Source organism: Manis pentadactyla, chromosome X (assembly GCF_030020395.1).
Source record: "Manis pentadactyla isolate mManPen7 chromosome X, mManPen7.hap1, whole genome shotgun sequence".
NCBI lineage: Eukaryota > Metazoa > Chordata > Mammalia > Pholidota > Manidae > Manis > Manis pentadactyla.
The window spans coordinates 29,760,919-29,786,469 of NC_080038.1; the positions used below are offsets into that span (position 1 = coordinate 29,760,919).

Sequence of the window (25,551 nt, forward strand, 5' to 3'; positions counted from 1 at the left end):
GTCGAGTATTCAATAAAAATTAGAGTGAATTTTATTGAAGAACAGAATATAAGTCACTCTGTTTCATTTTGTCTTATCCAGACATGCTTTCCTTACATAAGGCTGTTGAATAGCCTTTATATGTTCTTTAATAAATAGTATTGGGTCTGTCCCCAGTCAAGAACTGAAGAACATATGGGATTATTTTAAAAGCATTTTGAGTATCAGGTGGAGCTAAGATGGCGGCATGAGTAGGCAGGCAGAAATCTCCTCCCAAAACCATATATATTTTTGAAAATACAACAAATGCAACTATTCCTAAAAGAGAGACCAGAAGACACAGGACAACAGCCAGACTACATCTACACCTGCGAGAACCCAGCACCTCGTGAAGAGGGTAAGATACAAGCCCCGGCCAGGTGGGACCCGAGTGCCCCTCACCCCAGCTCCCAGCGGGAGGAGAGGAGTTGGAGTGGGGAGGGAGACGGAGCCCAGGACTGCTAAACACCCAGCCTTAGCCATTGGCACCGGAGCGCAGGCACACAGTGTGTGCGTTGGGTGCTGGAAACTAGGGAAACAGGACAGTACGATCTGTGAGTGGGTCCCCAGGGCCGGTGCCCTTGGGACAAAGAAAAGCGAGTGCTTTTTGAAAGTCTTTAAGGGACAGGTACCCCACAGCTGGATGGAAACTCCCCTGGACACTTAGCCTAGCAGCTGGGAATCCCAGGGAGCTCCGGGCGCCCTAACCCCCTGGGCGGCCTCACAGCTCAGAGGTCCCTCACAGAGATAAACAGTCTCATGCTCGTTTCCCCTCCAACACGGCTCCACCATAGTGGAGAAGCAGCCTGAGGCAGTAGGGCAGAGCTTCTTTCACAGCAGCCAGGCAAGAATTAGAAACTCCATCTGCGTGCAGCTGCCCAGCACAAGCCACTAGGGGTTGCTGTTCTCCCAGGAGAGGAAGGCCACAAACCAGCAAGAAGAGATGTTCTCCCAGCCAACACATGCGCCAGCTCCGCACAAATACCTCTATCGCAATGGAAAGGAAAATGAGTTTGATACAGACCAGACTAACCCAGACATCCTCCCCTAACAAGGAATCTGGAGAGATATACCTAACCAATCTCCCTGAAAAGGAATTCAAAATAAAGGTCATAACCATGCTGATGGAGCTGCAGAGAAATATGCAAGAGCTAAGGAATGACGTCTGGAAGGAGATTACAGAAATGAAACAATCTCTGGAAGGATTTATGAGCAGAATGGATAAGATGCAAGAGGCCACTGATGGAATAGAAACCAGAGAACAGGAATGCATAGAAGCTGACACAGAGAGAGATATAAAAGGATCTCCAGGAAAGAATCAATATTAAGGGAACTGTGTGACCAATCCAAACGGAACAATATTAGCATTATAAGGGTACGAGAAGAAGAAGAGAGAGAAAAAGGGATAGAGAGTGTTTTTGAAGAAATAATTGCTGAAAACTTCCCCAAATTGGGGGAGAAAATAATCGTTCAGACCACGCTAGTACACAGAACTCCCAACAGAAGGGACCCTAGGAGGACAACACCAAGACACATAATAATTAAAATGTCAAAGATCAAGGACAAGGACAGAGTTTTAAAGACAGCTAGAGAGAGGAAAATGGTAACCTATAAAGGAAAACCCATCAGGCTATCATCAGCCTTCTCAACAGAAACCTTACAGACCAGAAGAGAATGGCATGATATATTTAATGCAGTGAAACAGAAGGGCCTTGAACCAAGAATACTGTATCCAGCACTATTATCATTTAAATATGACGGAGGGATTAAATAATTCCCAGACAAGCAAAAGTTGAGGAAGTTTGTGTCTCTCACAAACCATTTCTACAGGGTATTTTAGAGGGACTGCTCTAGATGGGGGTGGGCACTCCTAAGGCTAAACAGATGTCACCAGAGAAAATAAAATCACAGCGAAGAAAGCAGACCAATCAAATACTAACTAAAGGCAAAAAATAAAATCAACTACCCACAAAAGCAGTTAAAGGAAACACAAAAGAGCACAGAATAAAACACCCAACATATAAAGAATGGAGGAGGAGGAATAAGACGGGAGAGAAATAAGAATCACCAGACAGTGTTCATAATAGCTCCATAAGCAAGTTAAGTTACGCAGTAAGATACTAAAGAAGCTAACCATGAAACTTTGGTAACCACGAATCTAAAGCCTCCAATGGCAATAAGTACATATCTTTCAATAATCACCCTAAATGTAAATGGACTGAATGCACCTATCAAAAGACAAAGAGTAACAGAATGGATAAAAAAGCAAGACACATCTATATGCTGCTTACAAAAGACACACCTCAAACCCAGAGACATGCACAGACTAAAAGTCAAGGGATGGAAAAAGATGTTCCATGCAAACAACAGGGAGAAAAAAGCAGGTGTTGCAGTACTAGTATCAGACAAAACAGACTTTTAAACAAAGAAGTAACAAGAGATAAAGAAGGACATTACACAATGATAAAAGGCTCAGTCCAACAAGAGGATATAACCATTATAAATATATATGCACCCAACACAGGAGCACCAGCATATGTGAAACAAATACTAACAGAACTAAAGGAGGAAATCGAATGCAATGCATTCTTTTTAGGAGACTTCAACACACCACTCACTCCAAAGGATAGATCCACCAGACAGAAAATAAGTAAGGACACAGAGGCACTGAACAGCACACTAGAACAGATGGACCTAATAGACATCTATAGAACTCTACATCCAAAAGCAACAGGATACACATTCTTCTCAAGTGCACATGGAACATTTTCCAGAATAGACGACATACTAGGCCACAAAAAGAGCCTCAGTAAATTCAAAAAAATTGAAATCCTACCACCAAGTTTTCAGACCACAGAGGCATAAAACTAGAAATAAATTGTACAAAGAAAGCAAAAAGGCTCACAAACACATGGAGGTTTAACAACATGCTCCTAAATAATGAATGGATCAACGACCAAATTAAAATGGAGATCCAGCAATATATGGAAACAAATGACAACAACAACACAAAGCCCCAACTTCTGTGGGAAGTAGCTAATGCAGTCTTAAGAGGAAAGTATCTAGCAATCCAGGCATATTTAAAGAAAGAAGAACAATCCCAAATGAATAGTCTAACGTCACAATAATCGAAATTGTTAAAAGAAGAACAAATGAGGCCTGAGGTCAGCATAAGGAGGGACATAAAAAAGATCAGAGAAGAAATAAATAAAATTGAGAAGAATAAGACAATAGAAAAAAATCACTGAAACCAAGAGCTGGTTCTTTGAGAAAATAAACAAAATAGATAAGCCTCTAACCAGACTTATTAGGAGAAAAAGAGAATCAGCACACATCAACAGAATCAAAAACGAGAAAGGAAAAATTACGATGGTCTCCATAGAAATACAGAGAATTATTGGAGAATACTATGAAAACCTATATGCTAACAACTGGAAAACCTAGAAGAAATGGACAACTTCTTAGAAAAATACAACCTTCCAAGACTGACCAAAGAAGAAACACAAAATCTAGACAAACCAATTACCAGCAAAGAAATTGAAGTGGCAATCAAAAAACTACCCAAGAAAAAATACCCCTGGGCCAGATGGATTTACCTTGGAGTTTTATCAGACATACAGAGAAGACATAATAACCATTCTCCTTAAAGTATTCCAAAAAATAGAAGAGGAGGGAATACTTCCAAACTCATTCTATGAACCCCACATCACCCTAATACCAAAACCAGGCAAAGACCCCACCAAAAAAGAAAATTACAGACCAATATCCCTGATGAACGTAGATGCAAAAATACTCAACAAAATATTAGCAAACTGAATTCAAAAATACATCAAAAAGATCATCCATCATGATCAAGTAGGATTTATTGCAGGGATGCCAGGATGGCACAACACTCAAAAATCCATCAATATCATCCACCACATCAACAAAAAGAAGGACCAAAACCACATAATCATCTCTATAGATGCTGAAAAAGCATTTGACAAAATTCAACATCCATTCATGATAAAACCTCTCAACAAAATGGGTATAGAGGGATAGTATCTCAACTTAATAAAGGCCACATGTGATAAACCCACAACCAACATTATATGCAACAGCGAGAAGCTGAAAGCTTTTCCTTTAAGATGATAAACAAGACAAGGATGCCCAGTCTCCCTGCTTTTATTCAACATAGTTCTGGGGGTCCTCGCCATGGCAATCAGACAACACAAAGAAATAAAAGGCATCCAGATTGGCAAGGAAGAAGTTAAACTGTCCCTGTTTGCAGATGACATGATATTGTTCATAAAAAACCCTAAAGAATCCACTCCAAAACTCCTAGATCTAATATCTGAATTCAGCAAAGGTAGGATACAAAATTAATACTCAGAAATCTGTTGCCTTCCTATACACTAATGATGAACTAGCAGAAAGAGAAATCAGGAAAACGATTCCATTCACAATTGCATCAAAAAGAATAAAAGACCTAGGAATAAACCTAACCAAGGAAGTGAAAGAACTATACTCTGAACACTATGAGACACTCATGAGAGAAGTTAAAGAAGACGTCAATAAATGGAAACACATCCTATGCTCATGGATAGGAAGAATTAATATTTTTTAAATGGCCATCCTGCCTAAAGCAATTACAGAGTCAATGTAATTCCTGTCATAATACCAACAACATTCTTCAATGAACTAGAGCAAATCATTCTGAAATTCATATAGAACCACAAAAGACCCAGAATAGCCAAAGCAATACTGAGATGGAACAATAAAGCTGGGGGGATTATGCTCCCTGACTTCAAGCTCTACTACAAAGCCACAGCAATCAAAACAATTTGGTACTGGCACAGGAACAGACCCATAGACTAATGGAACAGACTAGAGAGCCCAGATATAAACCCAACCATATATGGCCAATTAATATACGATAAAGGAGCCATGGACATACAACGGGGAAATGACAGCCTCTTCATCAACTGGTGCTGGCAAAACTAGACAGCTACATGCAAGAAAATGAAACTGGATTATTGTTTAACCCCATACACAAAAGTAAACTCAAAATGGATCAAAGACCTGAATGTAAGTCATGAAACCATAAAACTCTTAGAAGACAGCATAGGCAAAAATCTCCTGAATATAAACATGAGCAAGGTCTCCCTGAATGCATCTCCTCGAGCAAGGAAAACAAAAGCAAAAATGAACACATGGGACTACATCAAACTAAAATCTTCTGTACAGCAAAGGACACCATCAACAGAACAAAAAGGCATACTACAGTATGGGAGAATATATTTGTAAATGACATATCCTACAAGGGGTTAACATCCAAAATATATAGAGAACTCAGGCACCTCAACACCCAAAAAGCAAATAACCCAATTAAAAAATGGGCGGAGGATATGAAGAGACAGTTCTCCAAAGAAGAAATTCAGATGGCCAACAGACAGACACATGAAAAGAGGCTCCACATCACTAATCATCAGGGAAATGCAAATTAAAACCACAATGAGATATCACCTCACACCAGTAAGGATGTTCAGCATCGAGAAGACTAAGCACTACAAGTGCTGGCAAGGATGCGGAGAAAGGGGAACCCTCCTACACTGCTGGTGGGAATATAAGCTAGTTCAACCATTGTGAAAAGCAATATGGCAGTTCCTCAGAAAACTAAAAATAGAAATACCATTTGACCCGGGAATCCCACTCCTTGGAATTTACCCAAAGAATACAAGTTCTCAGATTCAAAAAGACATATGCACCCCTATGTTTATTGCAGTACTTTTTACAATAGCCAAGATATGGAAGCAACCTAAGTGTCCATCAGTAGATGAATGGATAAAGAAGAGGTGGTACATACACACAATGGAATATTATTCAGCCATAAGAAAGAAACAAATCCTACCATTTGCAACAACATGGATGGAGCTGGAGGACATTACGCTCAGTGAAATAATCCAGGAGGAGAAAGACAAGTGCCAAATGATTTCCCTCATTTTTGGAGTATAACAATGAAGCAAAACTGAAGGAACCAAACAGCAGCAGACTCACATACTCCAAGATGAGACTAGCGGTTAGCAAAGGGGAGGGGTGAGGGCGGGCGGGTGGGGAGGGAGGGAGAAGGGGATTGAGGGGTATTATGTTTAGTACACCTGGTGTGAGGCATCACGGGGAAAACAGTGCAGCACAGAGAAAGCAAATAGTGAATCTGTGACATCTTACTAAGCTGATGGACAGTGACTGCAATGGGATATGGGGGTGGGACTTGATAATATGGGCTAATGTAGTCACCACATTGTTTTTTCAAGTGAAACCTTCATAAGAGGTTATATCAATGATAAAAAATTTAAAATATATAAATAAATATACGTTACTGCACCAGAATTAACACTTGTCCCATCAACTATCCTAACACAAATATACCATCTATATAGTAAGCATTACATATTTAATTAAATGGTAATTAATCCTTTTGTGTGTAAGTAAATTTAAATATGTATATTTTTGCTAACAATGATTAAATTAAGAAATAATTTAAACAGGTATGGAGAGTACAATGTGCTTTAGAAAGCCTACTGGATGAGGTTTAACTCTCTGAGACAAGCGCAGTAATTCAAAATCATTTCATTGGTTTTATGTTTTTACTTTTAAATAGTATATGGACAGTAATAAGTATTTTTTTAGATTTTGATTTTGGTGGTCATGGATTTTGTAATATAAAACGATTTAAAAGGGTTGACACAACTTGTGTTCTTTTACCTCTCCTGCTTCTGGGTTTATTTAGCCCTGTAAAGAAGACTTGTGATGTATCAATCCAAAGCAGTGTTAGTAGTGAACTCTTCCTTAGCTGTTCATAACCACTTCCAGTTTTGTCAACATGAAATTTTTGGTTTAGTTACCTTGTGGAGAAAGTTTAAACACACAGTGACATTAAGACTAGAGACTTACTCCTAAAAACCACTACCTGGAGCTTTGCCCCTTCCTCTTGCTCTGTCCCTGTTTCTGTGAATTTATAATCAAGTGCAGGTAAAGTCCTTTTCTTTTTAATATATTTTTTTAATTTTGATATCATTAATGTACAATTACTTGAACAACATTATGGTTACTAGACTCCCCCTATTATCAAGTCCCCCACACATACCCCATTACAGTCACTGTCCATCAGCATAGTAAGCTGCTATAGAATCATTACTTGTCTTCTCTATATACTGCCTTTGCCGTGTCCCCCCCAGCTACATTAAGTGTGCTAATCGTAATGCCCCTTTTTCCCCCTTATCCCTCCCTTCCCACCCATCCTCCCAAGTCCCTTTCCCTTTGGTAACTGTTAGTCCATTCTCGGGTTCCGTGAGTCTGCTGCTGTTGAGTTCCTTCAGTTTTTGCTTTGTTGTTATACTCCGCAGATGAGTGAAATCATTTGATACTTGTCTTACTTTTGTGTATGGGGTTAAACAATAATCCAGTTTCATTCTCTTGCATGTAGCTGTCCAGTTTTGCCAGCACGAGTTGCTGAAGAGGCTGTCATTTCCCCATTGTATATCCATGGCTCCTTTATCGTATATTAATTGAATTCAGATATTAGTTCTAGTAGTTTTGGAATGAATTCTTTAGGGGTTTTTTTTATGTACAATATCATGCCATTTGCAAACAGTGAAAGTTTGACTTCTTCCTTAGCAATCTGGATGGCTTTTTTCTCTTTGTGTTGTCTGATTGCAGTGACTAGGACCTCCAGTACTATGTTGAATGAAAGTGGGGAGAATGGGCATCCTTGTCTTGTCCCTGATCTTAGAGGAAAAGCTTTCACATTTTCACTGTTAAGTAAGATGTTTGCTGCGGGTTTGTCATATATGGACTTTATCATATTGAGGTACTTGCCCTCTATACCCATTTTGTTGAGAGGTTTTATCATGAATGGGTGTTGAATTTTGTCCAATGCTTTTTCAGCATCTATGGAGATGATCATGTGATTTTTGTCCTTCTTTTTATTGATGTGGTGGATGATGTTGATGGATTTTCGAATGTTGTACTATCCTTGCATCCCTGGGATGAATCCCACTTGATCACGTTGTGTGATCCTTTTGATATATCTTTGAATTCGGTTTTCTATTATTTTGTTGAGTGTTTTTGTGTCTATGTTTATCAGTGATATTGGTTTGTAGTTTTCTTTTCTTGTGGTGTCTTTGCCTAGTTTTGGTATTAGAGTGGTGCTGGCTTCATTGAATGAGTTTGGAATTATTCCCTCCTCTTCTATTTCTTGGAAAACATAAAGGAGAATGGGTATTATGTTTTCTCTAAATGTCTGATAAAATGCAGTGGTGAATACATCTGGTTCAGGGATTTTGTTCTTGGGTACTATTTTCATTATTGATTCAATTTCATCACAGGCACCGGGGAATGAGCTTGCACATATCTTTTAGGGGCTTGCAATTCAATGCACTACACTAGAGTTCTTAGGGGTCAGACTACTCAGGAGAACAAGAGCCCTGTGGGTTCCTAGAACAGTGCCCTTAAAGAAACCCAGAGAGGTGGTGTTTATTATAGGTGAGGAGGTGTCTCCCTGTTGCAGACAAGCATAACCTCTCATCCTGTCTCTTCCAGTGGGCCAGCATTAGCTATTGCCCTGCTCGCACTTCTGCCTAACATCCCTGACCATGCCTTGGGGTCAGAGGAATAAGAAGAATGCTTGTGAAATACACCACAAGGCCCAAGATGAGACACCCCCACCCATCCTATTTTGGGGGCTACTTCCCCAGAGCTCCCCTGTTGCTGACATTGCCCAGAGACCTCAGAGCACCATAAGCACTACCACTGCTTTGCAGGCATGCCGCGCATGAGATCAGATGAAGGTGCCAAGAGCCAAGACCAGGAAAAGGCAAGACCTCTGAGGCTCCACTCTCAATTAAGAGCTCACACAGAGGCCTTCTAATGAGGAAGAACGCCACTCCTGTTGCACAAGTAGAAAATGAAACCCCCATTACAAAAGTAGACATGCTGAAGATTGTCAACCCAAGTACAAGCACAACTTCCCTGAGATCCTCAGGAGAACCTCTAAGTACATGGGGCTGATCTTTGGCATTAATGTTAAAGAAGCTGACCTCAGAAGTTGGCCAGACACTGTCTGAGTGGTTAACAGCGGCCAGACCCTCAGTTGTTTTATCTTAGAGTTGAGAGACTAAGACTGCAATGAAAAACTGATGATAACTGTTTGGTATTTTAGGGAAAGCAGAGAGGATCTCCACCTGTGGCAGTAATGTTAGGAGGCCTGTACTCTTGCCCAGTGCAGGTGAACCCAGTACACAGACTAGCTGTTTTATGTGTATCTTGTCCAGAGAGTTTCTGAGAAATAAGTTTGATACTCTGTTCAGGGAAGATGTGAAGACACTCAGCTGGGACTCTGTCATGGGCTGAGAGCCAGAGCCTGCTCCTTTCCAAGGGACATTTGCCTTAGGTTATCTTGAATATTCTTTCATAAATCTATGAGGGCTAGATTTCTGCTTGTAGTAGAATGAATGAAAATAGGGGTGAATGCAAAGAAGGGTGGTTTGGATGGAAAGGTAGCTAGGAGGGACTGGATGAGATGGATCTTCACACGAATTTTGGGAGTTCTGAGTTGCATCAAAATGGAAAGAGACTCTCTAACACTTAAATAGTATGTTTTCACATGGGGGAAATTGATGGAGTTTTATTTGCGAAGCAACTGTTTGGTTGATTTGCTATTGCATGTTCTATAATACTTCATGATCTCTGAGACAATCATTCATAAACTATTCATGAATGATCTAATACATGTGAGGCACTGTGATAAGTGCTTTACATGTATTACATACATTCCAACTGTCCTAGAAGACAGGGCTTATCCAACCTATTTACCAGATGAAGAGCCTGAGGCTTATAAAGTTTGGTAATGGAGCAGAGTTCACAGGGCTAGGGGTGTGACGCAGTTGGGACTAGATCCCTGGTCTGAATTCTCCTAGAGTCAACTGTTTCACATCATTTCTTCATAAAAATACTGCTCTTTGCCCACTTCTCTGCAATCATATATAAGTGGGTCTGTTTGGGGAAACTCTATTTGGTTATTTTGGTCTGTTTATGCCACAAGCTCTTGATTACTATGGATTTTTTGTAATTCTTAATATCTAGTGGAATAAGCTATATTTTTTCAAGGGGATATTAGATCTGTTTGGCCATTTGCAAGTCAATTTAAATTTTATAACCAGTTTTCAAGTTTCAAACACACATACACCTATACACAGATATCCACACACAAACCTTTGGGACTTCATTTATAGGAGAAGAATTACAAGTATCTGTATATTGGGGGCAATTAACATGGTCATAATATTGAATCTTCTATCTACATACATACATTTCTTTATTTAGCTAGGCTCTCATTAGTGTCTCTATGTAATATCAGTTTATTTTTTTCCCTTGAGTTGATACATTTGTAGAGTTTTATTTACTTATAGGTATCAGGTACTGTTATGTTATTTACAAGTTATATTTTGTTTAATTTCACTTTCCCACTTTTTGTTGCCACCAATTAGTATTTTTGCATATTAATACTATACCCATCAACCTTTATAAACACTTTTATTGACCTGATAATTTTTCATTAATATGTAGATTTTCTTCACATACATTCTAATAATCTCTTAATGGTGCTAGCTTTATTTTCCAATCCTAATCACTTTGATTTCTTCTCTTTCTGTTACTTCCTATGTATTATCTTCACTAAAACACTGAAAAATATGGTGATAGGCATCCTCATCTCCTTCCCAGTTTTAAAGTAATAGCTCTCAGTGATTCAATTATTAAATATACTATTTACTGTAGGGTTGTGTAGATACCATTTATCTAGTGTGATCTTTTTTTTATGAATGAGTGCTGATTTTGGTAAGCCAATTTAAGAATTTAGGTATGATTTCATCATTTAATCTGTTAATGTGATATTCCCTTCCCTTATGTAAGTATGAAAATTTTCAGAGTAAAAATTTTAAAAGTAGGGTTCCAATCCATGGCATTAGAATGTGTTAAGTGTGTGGGATGGTTTTAGTCACATTTTTTTAAATGTGGATATCAAAATCCTCCACTGTAATTCTTATCAAAATCCAGTTATTTCCCCCAGTTCTCTGCAGTAGCCAAGTTAATAAATCAGAAGATGATAGATAGTCTGTTTTGGAACATGCTATTCAGTTCTTTTGGTCTATTTGTCTACATATACATCTATACCACAAACTCGTATTACTGTAGTGTTTTTGTAATTCTTAATGTCATATCTTCTCTTTCTTTCTCAAGACTATATTAGTTATTCATAGCCATTTGCAAGTCAATCTAAAATTTGAACTACATCATCAAGATTCACACACATGCACATGTACATAAACGTTCACACACAAAAATCATGGCTTTATTGAAGAGGATGGATTGTGTTTCTTTGTACATTAAATTTGGAGAGAATTAACATGTTTATTCTATCAAATCTTCAATCTGAAACATACAGTACTTCTCCATTTAGTTACTTGAATTTCTAAATAGCTGTATAATTTTTTTTACAGAGTTCTTATGCTTTTTATTATACTTATTATTAGGAAACAGGTATTTATTATGGTAATTTGCAAGGTATGCCTTATTTAATTTCATCTTCGCATGTATGTCGATGCAGAAAAAAGTGCATTTTTGTATATTGACACTATACCCAATTTTATTTAATAACATTTTTATTGATTTAATAGTTATTCTTCAGGTTTTCCTCATATACATTTTATTCATGTTTAATTATACTAGCACTGTTCCTTGTTTCCCAATTCCTACCTTTTTCATTACTTCTGTTTCCCATTACTTTTCTATGTAATATCTTTATTAGAATGTACAATAAAATGGTGGTAGCAAGCATTTTTGTCTATTTCTCAATATTAAAAGGATTCAAGGTTTCCACATAAGCTGATTTTTACTCTAGGTTTTATTAGAGATGTCCTCTAATCTACTTTTCGAACATGAATCTACTTTTTGATCATGAATGAAAGATGCGTACTTTTATGAAACACTTTTCTCTATCAAGTTAGGTAGGATTTTTCTCACTTGGTCTGTTGAAGTGCTATGGGAGTCCTTGACCTATTTGTCCTCAGATTGATCCGTTCTTCACCCTTACTCTGCCTTGTGCTCTTCTATACAGGATCTGACCTCCAATTCCTAGTCTCTCCAATATGAAGACACCAACTCAGTTCAGCCAACAGAAGAAACCAGAGGAGATTAGACCCCAGGAGGATGGGAATTCTCCCTGGTTTTCTCCTTCCTATTTGGTTCAAGCGGCTTCTGCTTTAATTGCTCCATCTTCTCTTGATTCCAGCCCAACCAGATTAGCCCACAATAGTATCAGATTCTGTCAGCACAGAAATCTATTCTCCAGTAACACTGTTCCCTCTATTTGTCCTTCTAGGCTGGATGTGAACCTGACTTCATAAATTGTTAAGCATTGGTCTTCCTGACATTCCTGATTGGCTTCTGTATCGCTTGTACAACCACTTTCCTGACCTGAAAGCCTTCTCTGACTGACATATTTAGACCCACCAAATAATCGTTAGTTGTTCGAGTTGGCAGATTATATTAACTGAGTTCTTATTACGACTCTGTCCTTGCATAACAAAGAAAACTCAACTGTCACTACCATTCAATTTCACTAGATAACATCTCCACTCTAGTTAATATCCAAAACTAGACAAAGTTAAAAAAAAGTAGACCTGGGAACCTCATCAAAATAAAACTTTCTCAAGAAATTTTTGAAAACTTTCATATACCATTCTTAAGAAACTTTTCTCCACTCAGTAATATTTATATATATATGGCCCAAATTTCAGTGGTGTGAGTAATATGCTCCAAAGCACGAATTCTGTGAAATGGAGCAGGTGGATTTAGGGTATATACATAAACATATTTATAAAAATATGACATTTATGAAATATCCAACATGTCAAACCCTAGAAACAAATGTAAGTACAAGAACAAATAAGGTAACATATAATGGAGATAAAAGTAAAATTTAAGAGTTAGAAAACAGTAGAGACTGTTCAAAAGAGCCAGTTTCTCAAAAAGACCTTTATGGCAAATAATTTATTTAAGTATTAACAAGTAGCAAAGAATAGAATAAAAATAAGTGGTATGAGTTAAATACTACTATATAAAATAGGTGCAGTAGAGATTTAAACAGTGTAAGAGAACACCAAAATACATTGTAACAATGCCTCGGGATAAACGAATGGCAGACAAGGGAAGAGTTTCTCCTATACAAGATTTTCAGGTGATGCATCAAAAAGAAATGAGAGAATTACCATTCTACAGCCCTTAATGAAGGACGATCATAATTATCACAGTACCACGATTAGCAAAAAGGAAGAAACACTGACAGTCCGTGTCTCCTAATGGAAGTAGCGAGCATTGCCTCTGGAGCGGTCTTGCAAAGAGCAAACCTACTGAGCAAAAAAGTGCAAGTCTGACTGGGTTCTCAGGGACATGAGGAGCTTGGCGTAACACGCATGACCTGGAATCACCAGAGGGAGGCGGGCCGGGATTCCGACCTCTGACCGGCACAAGTCAAAGCGAGAACTGTCAGTTGGGGCTGGCAGTGACCTCTGCTGAGAAGCTGTCATTGGCTGAGCTCCGTCCATGCTGTAGACGCTGACCGGATGTGATGTCCCTGACTTCCTCTTCCAGACCATGGAGGCAGTGAGCGCCTGGGTCCCGGGCGTGGGGATGCATCAGTAGAGAGGAGTCTGCAGTGCTGCCAGGCATCAAGTGGGGATCGAAATAATTTCTGAGGAGACCATCCACCACAGAAAAGTGAGGCCCACTAGATAAGAGCCCCGCGCCTCCCCCGGGTCAGGGCTGGGAGGCTGACCTAACGCACACTTCTAACTTGGTAGTGTTCGGCTTGGACCTGTGTGGTGCTGGGTTGAGGCTCACCGGACCAGAGAGAGTGAGCTGCGCACAGTGTCTCGCTCCTACTCGTAGACCAGGGAAGCCCCAGTGGAGTGGGAATCCCGGGGAATGCAGCCTTGAACTGCTGTCCATGCTGAGAGGCTCTGGGCAAGGCTGTCAGGTAGATGTGACGCGTCCAGAACTCAGGAGGCAGAGGCATTATCTGTGCCTGGGACGTGTTAGGTCCGCCAGAGAAGAGACCCCAGGACTTGCCTGGACTTCAAGTAAGGCAGCTTGAGTGAGAACTGGGTTGGAGCAGGGGAGGGGGTGACCTCGGACACCAGTGCAGATGGTGGGCGGGGCATCTAGCTCCTGCTGTCAGTCCTGGGAAAGCCCCGGTAGTGTTTCTGGGGGAGGTACCTCCACATTTCCTCCTCAGTTGACTTCAGGAGATGTGACATTGGTCTTAGGGGGACAGCCTCCTGTTGGTGTGGGGAGAGTGGACCAGGCCCTAAGAATTGCCCAGGTAATGAACCTGAGGGAGGCCTGATGGGACCTCGTTCCTCAGGGCTGCGATGGCTCTCCAGAGCCCCAACCCACCTGCCTGGCTGGAGATTGTGGAGAATTCCCAGCGTGGTTTGCCTGGCTGCACACTCGGAAGCATTCAGGCCTCCCCTCCATGCTCTTGGGGGATATGGCAACCGGGAGGTGAGGAGACCTGGGGGGCCCTGTGGCTGTATTGTCAGAGGTCCGTTGGGTGGCGGCTTAAGCAGAGCCACCGGCCACAGTTGCGTTTGCCAGCTAAGGCCATTCACCTCTGCCTTCCCTCTCTTCAGCAGTGATTCCTCATTGCCCTCCTTCCTGTCCACAGTCCTACCTGCTGCCACTCGCAAGAGCCGTCATGTCTCTGCATCAGAAGAATCCACAACGCTCTCGGCGTCAAAGCCTTCAGACCCGCAGCGAGACCCAGGGCCTGCAAGCTGCACAGACGTCCGAGGCACTGGTGAAGACCCGTGTGTCTTCGCCTCCTCTAATGCCTGGCAGTTCGAAGGGGGCTTCTGCTGCTGGTGTTCCCAGCACTCGTGAGGGTGCTCAGGGTTTCCTGTCATCTCCTGTTGCCATCACAGCCACCTCATCAAGCAGATCGGGTGTGCGCTCCAGTGGCCACAGGGAGGTGGAGAGCACTGCGCAGGCTGCCCCACAGCCCGCAGAATTGCCCTTAGATCCTATAGATAGGTTAGTGTCTCTTTTGGTGTGTTACCTGCTGCACAAGTATCACATCAAGGAGACTGTAACAATGGAAGATATTTTCAAGGTTGTCTCCCCAGTATGCAATGAACACTTCCGTGTGATCTTTGCAAATGCTTGCCAGCGCCTGCAGGTGGTCTTTGGCCTGGATATGAAGGCAGTGGATCCCCCCAACTACCGCTATGAGCTCGTCATCAGCATGGGCCTCACATATGATGGGATGCTGTCTGACCAAGAGCGCGTGCCCAAGACCGGCGTCCTGATCGTCGTCCTGGGTGTGATCCTCATGAAGGGCAATTGTGCTACCGAAAGGGAAGTCTGGCGAATTCTGAATGCGATGGGCATGCATGCCGGGAGAGTGAACCCCTTTTTCGGGGAGCCCCGGAAGCTCATCACCAACGATCTCGTGAAGGAAAAATACCTGGAGTACCGGCAGGTGGCCAACAGTGATCCTGCCCAATTTGAGTTCCTGTGGGGCCCGAGAGCATATGCTGAAACCACCAAGATGAAAGTCCTGAAGTTCCTGGCCAGGGTTAATGGGGTTGAGCCGAGTGCTTTCCGATCTCAGTATGAGGATGCTCTGCAAGATGAGGAAAAGAGGGCCCAAGACACCATGTCAGACACGGCTGCCTCCCTTCTGGGGCCCCTGCTGGTTCTAGTGGCAAGTCTAGTCATGCCTACTGTCCCTAGTGACCCCCGAGGCTGATTCCTCACTTTGTTGTTCAAAGGCCATTTAGAGTTCAAAGAATTGAGGCCTGAGGTAGGGCTGAAAGGAGCACAGGATGTATGTGTATGTGTAACTTGGAAATGTGTTCTTTTGTTTGTCACGTGTTTATTATTCAAATGTTGTTTCTTTTAGTACAGATTCAATTAGCTTCAAAATCTCCAACTTTAGGTGCGGTATCAGTCTCACATGGAAGGCTATCATGAGGTTAAGTGGTAAAACCTCTGCTGTTTTGCAAAACTGATTGCAACCATCTCATATTGTCACCTGGAATCAGATCGCACAGAAGTTCTGTATGCATTTATTCGAAAAATGGATGAAATCAGCTTTAAGATAGTTTGGTTTATGAAGTTGAAGCAAATGCATTTTTGTCCAGTTCCAGCTTTTTTGTCTGTAAGGGTTCAGAATGTCAGCTCAGAATATGCTGTTTGGCATATTTATTTTGAATTAAAGATATTTGAGCAGTAGCCGATGAAGGAGGGACACTCTGACCCTTCTTAATCCCCCTGAAAGCAGGAGATAAATCTCTCATGGGAATGGTGTCCTACCTGTACCAGGAGGGTACAGGGCATTCTTATCACTAGAGAGAAAAGTTAGGGCCAAATGGCTGTATGAACCTCATTATTTACTACTTGCTACCCTTAACCCACACCACTCTGCCATGTCAATTCTTCGTAGATTCATTTTTAGTTTGTCTAAAAGTTATAATAAAAGCTTCCTGCTTTGGTCACTTCTTTGAGTCTCATATTTTTGTGGGGCTCCCATATGTACATTTGTATGTAATTAAATTTGTGTTTTCTTCTGTTAATCTGTCCTTTCACTAAGGGGTGGGGAGTGGGTTGTCTTCCTCAATAACCTAGAAGGATAGGAGGAAATTACTTTTCATCCTCTATGTGTGCATTACAACACCCTTCCCCTGGATATTCTCCAGTGTGCCTTCTTGTCCAAATTGGACTGTGAACCTGCTGACCAGCACTGCATTGCATCCTCTTCTGAGGCCTTCTTTCTGCACCCCCAAGGAACTGCCGAGCATCACCTGCCCTTTCCCTGACTTAGTGTGTTCCAAGTACCTGGCAGCCCCATCCTCACCGTGGAACCTCTCTGATAGCAGTGTCCTGTTCCACGCGAAAGGTCATTTTGGTAGTAAAATTTAGACCTGGTCTTCACCACTAAGCATTGTATTACATTCTCAAGGCGATTTCCAAATGATCTGGTGAGTATAGTCTGATTTAGTAAAGAATCTGCTAGTTTGGGAGCACTATTCCTAAAAGATGGGCTTATTTTATGATATTTGGCATTGAATTTTAATGGGATTTCTTATTTGAGAATAAAGAAAACCTCTAATTTCTTTAATGAGAGGTGATTTTAAGTTAAATCTGGATGTAGGACAAGCAGAGGCTGAGGGGGTGAGGGAGCTGTATCCTCCTGAAAGCAGGAGATAAATCTCTCATGTGAATGGTGTCCTCCCTGTACCAGGGTCTGAGGGACCTACTGGGCACATAAACCTCTGGGTGAGCTTACCTTGGTGGTTAAAAATCAAAGCCTCTCCTGTAAGTAACTGATGAGGAAAGACCGTTGGAAAACTAAGTAAGCAAACATAACTACTAGAACTACTTCTGCTAAGCTGATAATTGAGACTGGAGTTACTGGGTCTGTCCCCAGTCAAGAACTGAAGAACGTATGGGATTATTTTAAAAGCATTTTGAGTAAAAGCTAAAGATTTTTAGAATGCATATGGTGGTATGTAATGGCTGGGGTTGACTGAAGAATAGTACTAGAGTACTGTAGCCAGTAAAGCAAAAATAAATATATAAGAATTCACCAAAAGATACATTTTCTACACAATTACTTTGATCATCCTGGAATGTGGTGGTTATTTATCTGCCTCAATTCCTATTTTCTTGTTTGCAATAGATGTTATAAGGAATGAAACTTCTGTCATCCTTAGGAAAATGTCAGTGTTCTTAGAAGCATAATTGTTTTGGAAAGAAGCACAATGATTCTTAAATTCTGCTATACATGCCCTTGTATGTTGCTCACAGTTTTATTGTTGTGTACTTGTATTGTTCAGAGTTTTATATGATGGTCTAGCTTTTTGTCTATTAATGCAAAAGTTTTAAATCATTTTCATTTGATAATGTATTTTTTAACATTTTAAAAATAATAAGTTGCTGCCCCATTCACTAAGTGTTTGTTCTTAAGGTTGTCTTTTTTTTACCACCTGTCTGTTTTTCTGTCAAATTTAAAATTATTTTATCAGCTTCCTTAAAATTCCTATTAAATTTCACAAGTCATAAATTAACTTGGAAACAACTGACATATATACATTTGAGGTTACCCAAGATGAAATATTTTATGCATTTCCATTTATTTAAGGTTTGTTTTATATCTATATGAAAGTTATTTTGTTTGTCTTCTTCATGTAGTATTTGCCCATACCATATTAAGTTTGTCCTAGCTATTCTTACCTCTTTTTGCTATTAAAGCAGCAATTTTTGTAAAATTACCGGATTCTTGCTGGCATATAGGAGAGCTATTGATTTTTGCCAGTTTGTTTATAACTGGCAACATCACTAAGTTCTTTTCTGAGTCCCAGTGGGTTTTTACTTACTAGTTCTGGGTTTCTCAGGTGGACAAGCATCTAATTTGCAAAACATTGTAATTTTGACTTATATATTCCATTATTTATGCACTGTAGTTCTTAAATTTTAAAATACTTTTAATATCTAAACATTTTAAAATATGTTTTCAATATTAAAGTAGTAAAGTGTAGTTTTTTGAAGATTTTTTTATATAACCACATCCATAAATTTGTCATTCTATCTAAAATTACAATGAACAAAAAACGTAAAACCTATGCATTCCCATGTATGTCTCATATAGTCAATGTCAACTTCCTATAGTATATTAGGTGCACTACAGGTCCTGAATATTAATGAAATTGAATTATATTGCTATTAGTTCCTAAAAATGGGTTCTCTTTTCCCCTATTATTAACTAAAGGACTACTAGTTGGCGACAGAATGACCAGTGCTGCCACTTAAAACAGTGTGTTTTATCATTCACAAATAAGTTTTTAAGATTTGAAAACTAGAAAATGCAGAAAGGGTCAGAACTCATCTAAAAAAAAAATAAGGTAGTCAGCCTTCATTGACGTCTCCACTACTCTTTCTTCATTGTCTTGGTCACATCCTCCTCCTCCTCATCTTCATCATCCTGAGTTATATTGAATAGGCTATACTCATTGGGGTGAAATCAGAAAAATTTTTCCCTCATTGCCCCCTGTACTGATTCTTTCTCTGTCCTTTGGTGAAACCTCAGAAAGTCCCATTAAACTGTCTGGTGACTCCTAAATAATAGAATGTCCTTCAAGTACTTTCAGGTACTGGAAAATTCCACCTCAGGGATGAAATGCCCATCCTAGTGTCATAAACACATAAACCATAATTTTATCCACTGGAAATATTTCTCCTCCTCCACAGCTCAGGTCTGCTTGGGACCCTAAAACCTGCAATCACAGGAAGTCTCCTTTATCTTTCACTACTCTTTTATTTCCCCCTTCACTGCACCCTGGCCTCAACCCTACTCCCTATTAGAGTGACTGACTCTAGCTTTCCAGAATCAGGCTAGAGAAAGGAGGCAAAAAAATGTATTGCTTGAGTGGTCCAGAGATGGGTTACCCAAAATGGCTTTTCCAGTGTTAAATTTGCTTTCCTATGGGAGTTTTGTTGATTCCTCAGGCATATTCTAGAAACTTCTATTGCTTCGTCAGGCAGTTCTCTTGGGATAGATCCAAACAGCGTCAGACTAGTTTCCTCCCACATTTCCCACATTGGAAAAATGCTCAGGCATCCTGGCCCTACCGTTAGTGGAATGTTGTTGCCTCTCAAAGTAGCCATCCTTTTCTCCCTTTACTATATCTGTCCTCTTACACCTTCTAGGCATTGTTTCTAATATCAGTATTTGTGATCCCCAGGTTCTGCGGTATGTCACCTGTGAAGTTCATGTGGTCCCTTAAAGCCCCTTCTCTCACTTGGCTTACAGTGAGATGGATGTACTGTCTCCTCTCCCCTGTGGGAGATGGGCACAAACAGTAGCACATTAATAATTCTCTCCAAAAAACAGGCTCCCCACTCACCAGCTGCAAGCTCGCTGTACCTTTGAGACATATGGTACAATTGCTTGGTTTTTGGCCTTTGGGACCATAAACAAAACTCAGTCAGAAAACATCCTATTTCAAGAACTGGCTACATTATCATTACACTATTACCCCTTTCCTCCATTCTGTCTGTGGGGAAAGAGTTAAGATGCAAGCAACAATTACTGGCAAAATTTACTGTTAGTCATTTTATCTTAGAAAATCTTGCTGATGATGGTTTTTTAATAATAATAGAAGCTTTCATCTATTTTTAAAACTTTACTATTTTAGGTCCACAGCAAAATTAAGAGGAAGGTACAAAGATTTCCCATATATCTCCTGCCCTCTCATTTACTTAAAAATTTCAGTATTTATTAATGCAGTTACTTGTTATTACTTATCCATATTAATGATTCAGGCAGATGGAGTCATAGTTCAAATAGAGTCCTCAATTCAATCTACTTGCTGATTCCAGGTAGGTATGAATATAAGAGAGAATAGAGTCTGGCAGTTGGTCTATTTTTACACCCTCCATTTTCCAGGACACATGATTATTGCCTTGTTAATCAAGGCCTGTCAAACCATGTCACTAGTCTACTGGAGATAGTTCCTCTTTCTATTCTCACATTCATTTTGTCTTCTCGGCACTTATCTGAATTTAGTGCCGAGAGTCACACTAATCACACCATCCACGTATTGACTGACGGTCACACCACTGAATTAAAAGTGTAAACATAATGTAGCAATGTCAGATTACCTGCTTTCTATTGTCCATGGGCCCAGTCTTGCAGCATCAATGATAAATATTTAATGCTGAAATCTGAAGAAATTTGTAGCAACTGGAAGAAATAAAAACTTCTTTGTAAATAATGATTACTTTCTGGTTTAGTGAAATTGAAAATTAGACACATTGAAAGAACTGAATGCATACAGATTTAAAACTTTGCCACCACAATAATTTCTGCTGCCACTTAAATGAGATGCAAGAACCCGTAAAATTACTAAAAGGACATCATAATGTCACAAACATTTACTGAGTATTCTTTACTTTAACAGACTATTACAAAATGAAAATTTAAATTTCACTCAAAGTCAGGGGCATAGTTAGATAGTAAATAAGATTAACCATAAATATTACCAATATACTTAAAGCTCTGCTCCTCTAAAGAAAATAGCAAAGCAGCAGCATCTTTCATTCATAAGAACTGCAGTTATTATTTCATCGAAATATCAAAATAACCATAAGATAAATGACAATACTGTGTTTTGTAGATTAGTAGTTCTTTGAACAGACAGTTCAAAATGTCCCAAGCGCCGGGTTTTGCTAAGAGTATAGTCAAAGAGTTAGCCCTGTTAGAAATTCCACTTAATGTTATAAAATGGTCTGTTTTTGCTCTCAGAACCAGTAGGCAATTACAAGATGATGACATTTCCACTAGGATTCCAAGGTAGCAATTGAAGGAAAGGGAACCTCATAGAAGACACTACCATAGTCAAGATCTGTCGAAGAAGATACTGTCACTAAGGTGTGAAAAACATTAACTATAATGGTAATGATAAAAGAGTTTGTGCATACATAGTACAATGTGGGAACAGGAGGAGCGTGTAAGAGCAAACACCGGCAAGCATTACAAAGGCTCCTTATTTACATGAGCCAGTGTCTATTTATTTAATGGATTTTTTTTAACTTTCACCACATTTAAAACAAATCAGCACATGTTATGGGTACTCAAACCCAGACTAATTTTTTTTACTATGGCTCCCAGCAATCATCTGTAGTTAGTAAAGGAGACCACTCCAACCCCCACCCAAATTCCCCTCCGACAGCCAGTGGACTTGTTACTCTAAAATGTGAGTGATCTTGTGACTTCCTAATGAGTCGTAAGTAAAAATTCTTTAGTGCTCACCATAATCTTTCAATATTTAAAATCTCATCTCTCACTCCTTCCATATTTGTGAAAGGGCTTAATCAATCTGTTTTCTGAGCTGCCACTTAAATGAGATGCAAGCTTATTCACCTCCTGCTCTTTGCTTATACTGATTTCTGTACTTCAAATGATTTCCGTGTAGTCCCTACATGTCCAAGTGCCACCATGGCACTTTCAGATATTTCCATATCACCTTTAATCGTATAGCTCTTCATTTCTATTCTTTCAACATTCATTGTATTTTCTATATATTACATTTACCAGGTAAATATTTTATCCCAGGTTTATTTTATTTTATTTTTTTCTAATGGGGCTATCAGGGGACAGAGACAAACTTACTCATATTTCTAAATACCACAGGATCTTGCATAGTTTCTCGCATATGGAGGATTTCATTATGTTGAAACGGAAGATACTACAAATATACTAAAAGAATGACTGACAAATACCTGTATTTCAAAAGGAAAATGAAAGGCTTTTTGCCAGAAGGAACAGTTAAAGGGGAAAATTAGAAGGCCTAGGAACATACAGTTGGAGGGCATCACTTGGCCAGCCAAATCAAAAGTGCAGCTCCAACAGTTGTACCAGTGTATGTTTATGGCAAGTGGGAGACAGAGAATGACAGAGCAACAGTAGGTCTGTTAGATGTAGGCAGAGCTTGGTTCCTCAGAACATCCTTGTTGACCAAGAATTCCTGAGTTTTCGGTCATTAAAACTGGTCCTCCTGAGCAGTCCTGTCTTGATCTCCAGCTCTAATCCTGGGTGTTTCCAAGCAAAAATACATTCCAGTCTAAAAATGTTCAGCTCAGAAGGATGTCTCTGATGTTTTATCCCCTACGGCCTTCAGGGAACTCGAGTAGTGGCCTCACGCATCTACTGTCCTTTAGGACTGCATGGCCTGAGTTCATCTAGTAAGAGTATCAACGAACACTTTATTTCAAAGGAACATTTAAACCCTTTCTCCTACAATTATTCTAATAAGAAAAAAAAAATTTCCTCTCCTGCAATGAAGTTAAGAACATGATGACATGCATGGTAAAGGAGACTATCAGCAGCAAAATCCCTTGTTAATATTAGTGGCTGGTTAACATTAGTGAGGATAAGGAAGGGATGCTGGGAGAGAGGGAGAGAGAGAGAGAGAGAGAGAGAGAACGCTACCACAGCTGTGGGGGGAAGAGTGCTTCCCAAGGTTTAGAGTACACAGTTAATGCAGTGGAGATTTTGTTAAAAAGGAGCACTACCAGACAATAAGCCCAGAAATTCTAAATTTAGGCCATCCTGGTAAAGCCTCAGAACTGCGTTTTAACAAGCCTTCTCAAGTGATTCTATGCCTGAAGTCTGTGGTGCACACTGTGAGTTCAATTACTATAGGTGGGGGCTTTGCACGCTTTCTCAAGTCAGCGTCTGCTAAGGCCAACAGGCATATTTAAATAACAGAAACCATTCTATTTTCATGGAGATACATCTTAGGTTTAATTTTTAAAGCTGGACTCCGCTGAATATACTGATGCCACATATTAAAAACTTCCTTCATTTGTGTACTCTAAATCACCATCAGTAAGTTTTCCAAAGGTTCTATATGGTTATACTCTAAAATGAGTAAAAGTTAAACCTGGTGTTGGCCACAGACCTGATTTGAGGCCTTTTACTTTATGTCATTGGAATTATATTTGGTTTTGGCCATGGAGAAGTGTTCATAAATGTTCAATTTTAATATCCTTTCACAACATGTTAAAATGTCCACTGAACAAAAATTCAGAGTTATCTAATCATTTCATTTTATACTGCTATACATTGTGTCTCTAACTGGCATCTTGACAATGCACCTGGGCTCCTTGATTAGTACATGGTTAAATGTATTTTAATGATGCATATATGGAAATTGTTGTTATAGCATATAACTGAACTGCCACAGTTCTGGCTGTGAACAAATTTTACGTAACATTTGTTTACATGGGCTCTGTCATAATACAGCATTATTATGAGAGAGAGAGAGAGATTGACTGAAATTCATTCCAACCGTAAAAGAAAGGTCAGAGAGTTATTTGATTTCTAACTCTGGATGGGAAACTACAGGTTTATCTTCTTTTTTTATATGTACTTATTTTTCTGCAAAATGTGTGATGAGTCAATTTTTTTGAGCACAGTCATATTTTAAGAGCACAGGGATGCTGTCAATAGTTCCAAAAAGGTAATAGTCACCCTAATTTTACATCTGTTAGCTCTTTTTATATGTAAATCCACATTTTAAGCATTAGCCTTTTTATCACCAAACTTCTTTGTAATATTATTCTGTATTTCCTGCCACTTATCAATATTCTCAACAACGATGAACCATGATATCGGCATCCTGGTGCCACCTTTCAAATTTGCCTGTCCAGTTCCCTGAAAGGTCGTGTGGCTGAGTGCAGTGCATGTTATGTCAAATTTTACTCCATTTCTCCTCATCAAAGATACTGTGCTGGTGCGGTACCTTGCCAAATAATATCAGCTTGTTTGATGTCTGTTATCCTCACGGTACGTTTTTAAATGAGGGGCACCCAGAACATGTAAAATGTTTTTTAACTTTTTTGATAATTTTGTTTTTTACTGAGGTAAAATTCATTTGCCATACAGTTCACTATTTTAACCATTTTAAAGATTCAGTGGTTTTTAGTGCATTAAAAATGTGCAGTCGTTGTCACCATCCAATTCAAGAATACTTTTAAAAAGACAACCCATATTAATTAAACAGTCACTCCTCATTCTTTCCCTCCCTTCCTCTCAGCTCCTTGTAACCACTAATCTATATCTCTGAATTTCCTTCCTGTGGCCATTTCATATAAAAGTATAAATGGAATCATGAATTATATGTTCTTTGGTGTTCTAGATTATTTTATTTAGCATGATATTTCCAAGTTGATCTATGCTGTAGTATGTACCAGTACTTCATTCCTTTTTATGGTTGGATAATATTCCACTATATCAATATTACCACATTTTGTTTATCCATTTATCAGCTGGCCTCTTTCTACTTTTGGGCTATTATGAATAATGCCATTATGAACATTTGCGTACAACCCTTTGTTTGAACTACTTTGCTCAGTTCTCTTGTTTATATACCTCAGAGAGGAATTTCTGAGTCATATGGTAATTCTATGGTTAATTTTGAGAAAATTCTAAACTTTATAGAGCAGTTTGCCACTTTAGATTCCCACCAGCAATTATAAGGGTTCCAAGTTCTCTACATCCGTACCAACAGTTGTTGTTTTAATTTTAAAAAAAATTATTATAGCCACCCTAATGGGTGTGAAGTGGGATCTCATTGTGGTTTTAATTATTTGCTTTTCCCTAGTAACAAATGTTGAACATCTTTTCATGTATTTTTAGGCAATTTGTCTATCTTCTATGTAGAAATGTCTATTCAACCTTTTTGCCCATTTTAACTTTTTTTTTGTCTTTTTAAAAAACAGCTTTATTGAGGTATAACTGATATACACAAAATTGCACATATTTAATGTATGCAACTTGATGAGTTTGGACAGTGTATACACCCAATGAAACCATCACTACGATCCAGGCAGTAGACATATCCATCACCTTCAAAAGTTTCCTTGTGTCCC

General features: G+C 39.4%; 1 protein-coding gene across 1 annotated transcript; it reads left to right on the plus strand.

The window, feature by feature from the left end:
- Positions 1-14,812: 14,812 nt before the first annotated feature.
- LOC130682013 (melanoma-associated antigen B16-like) lies at positions 14,813-15,865 on the plus strand. The gene has a single exon (XM_057496018.1). It carries the CDS (start codon positions 14,813-14,815, stop codon positions 15,863-15,865), a length of 1,053 nt encoding a protein of 350 aa, XP_057352001.1.
- The last annotated feature ends 9,686 nt before the right edge of the window (positions 15,866-25,551 follow it).

Excerpts from the sequence above, each read along its gene's own strand:
- LOC130682013 (XM_057496018.1), top strand. The coding sequence starts at position 14,813 with ATGTCTCTGCATCAGAAGAATCCACAACGCTCTCGGCGTCAAAGCCTT.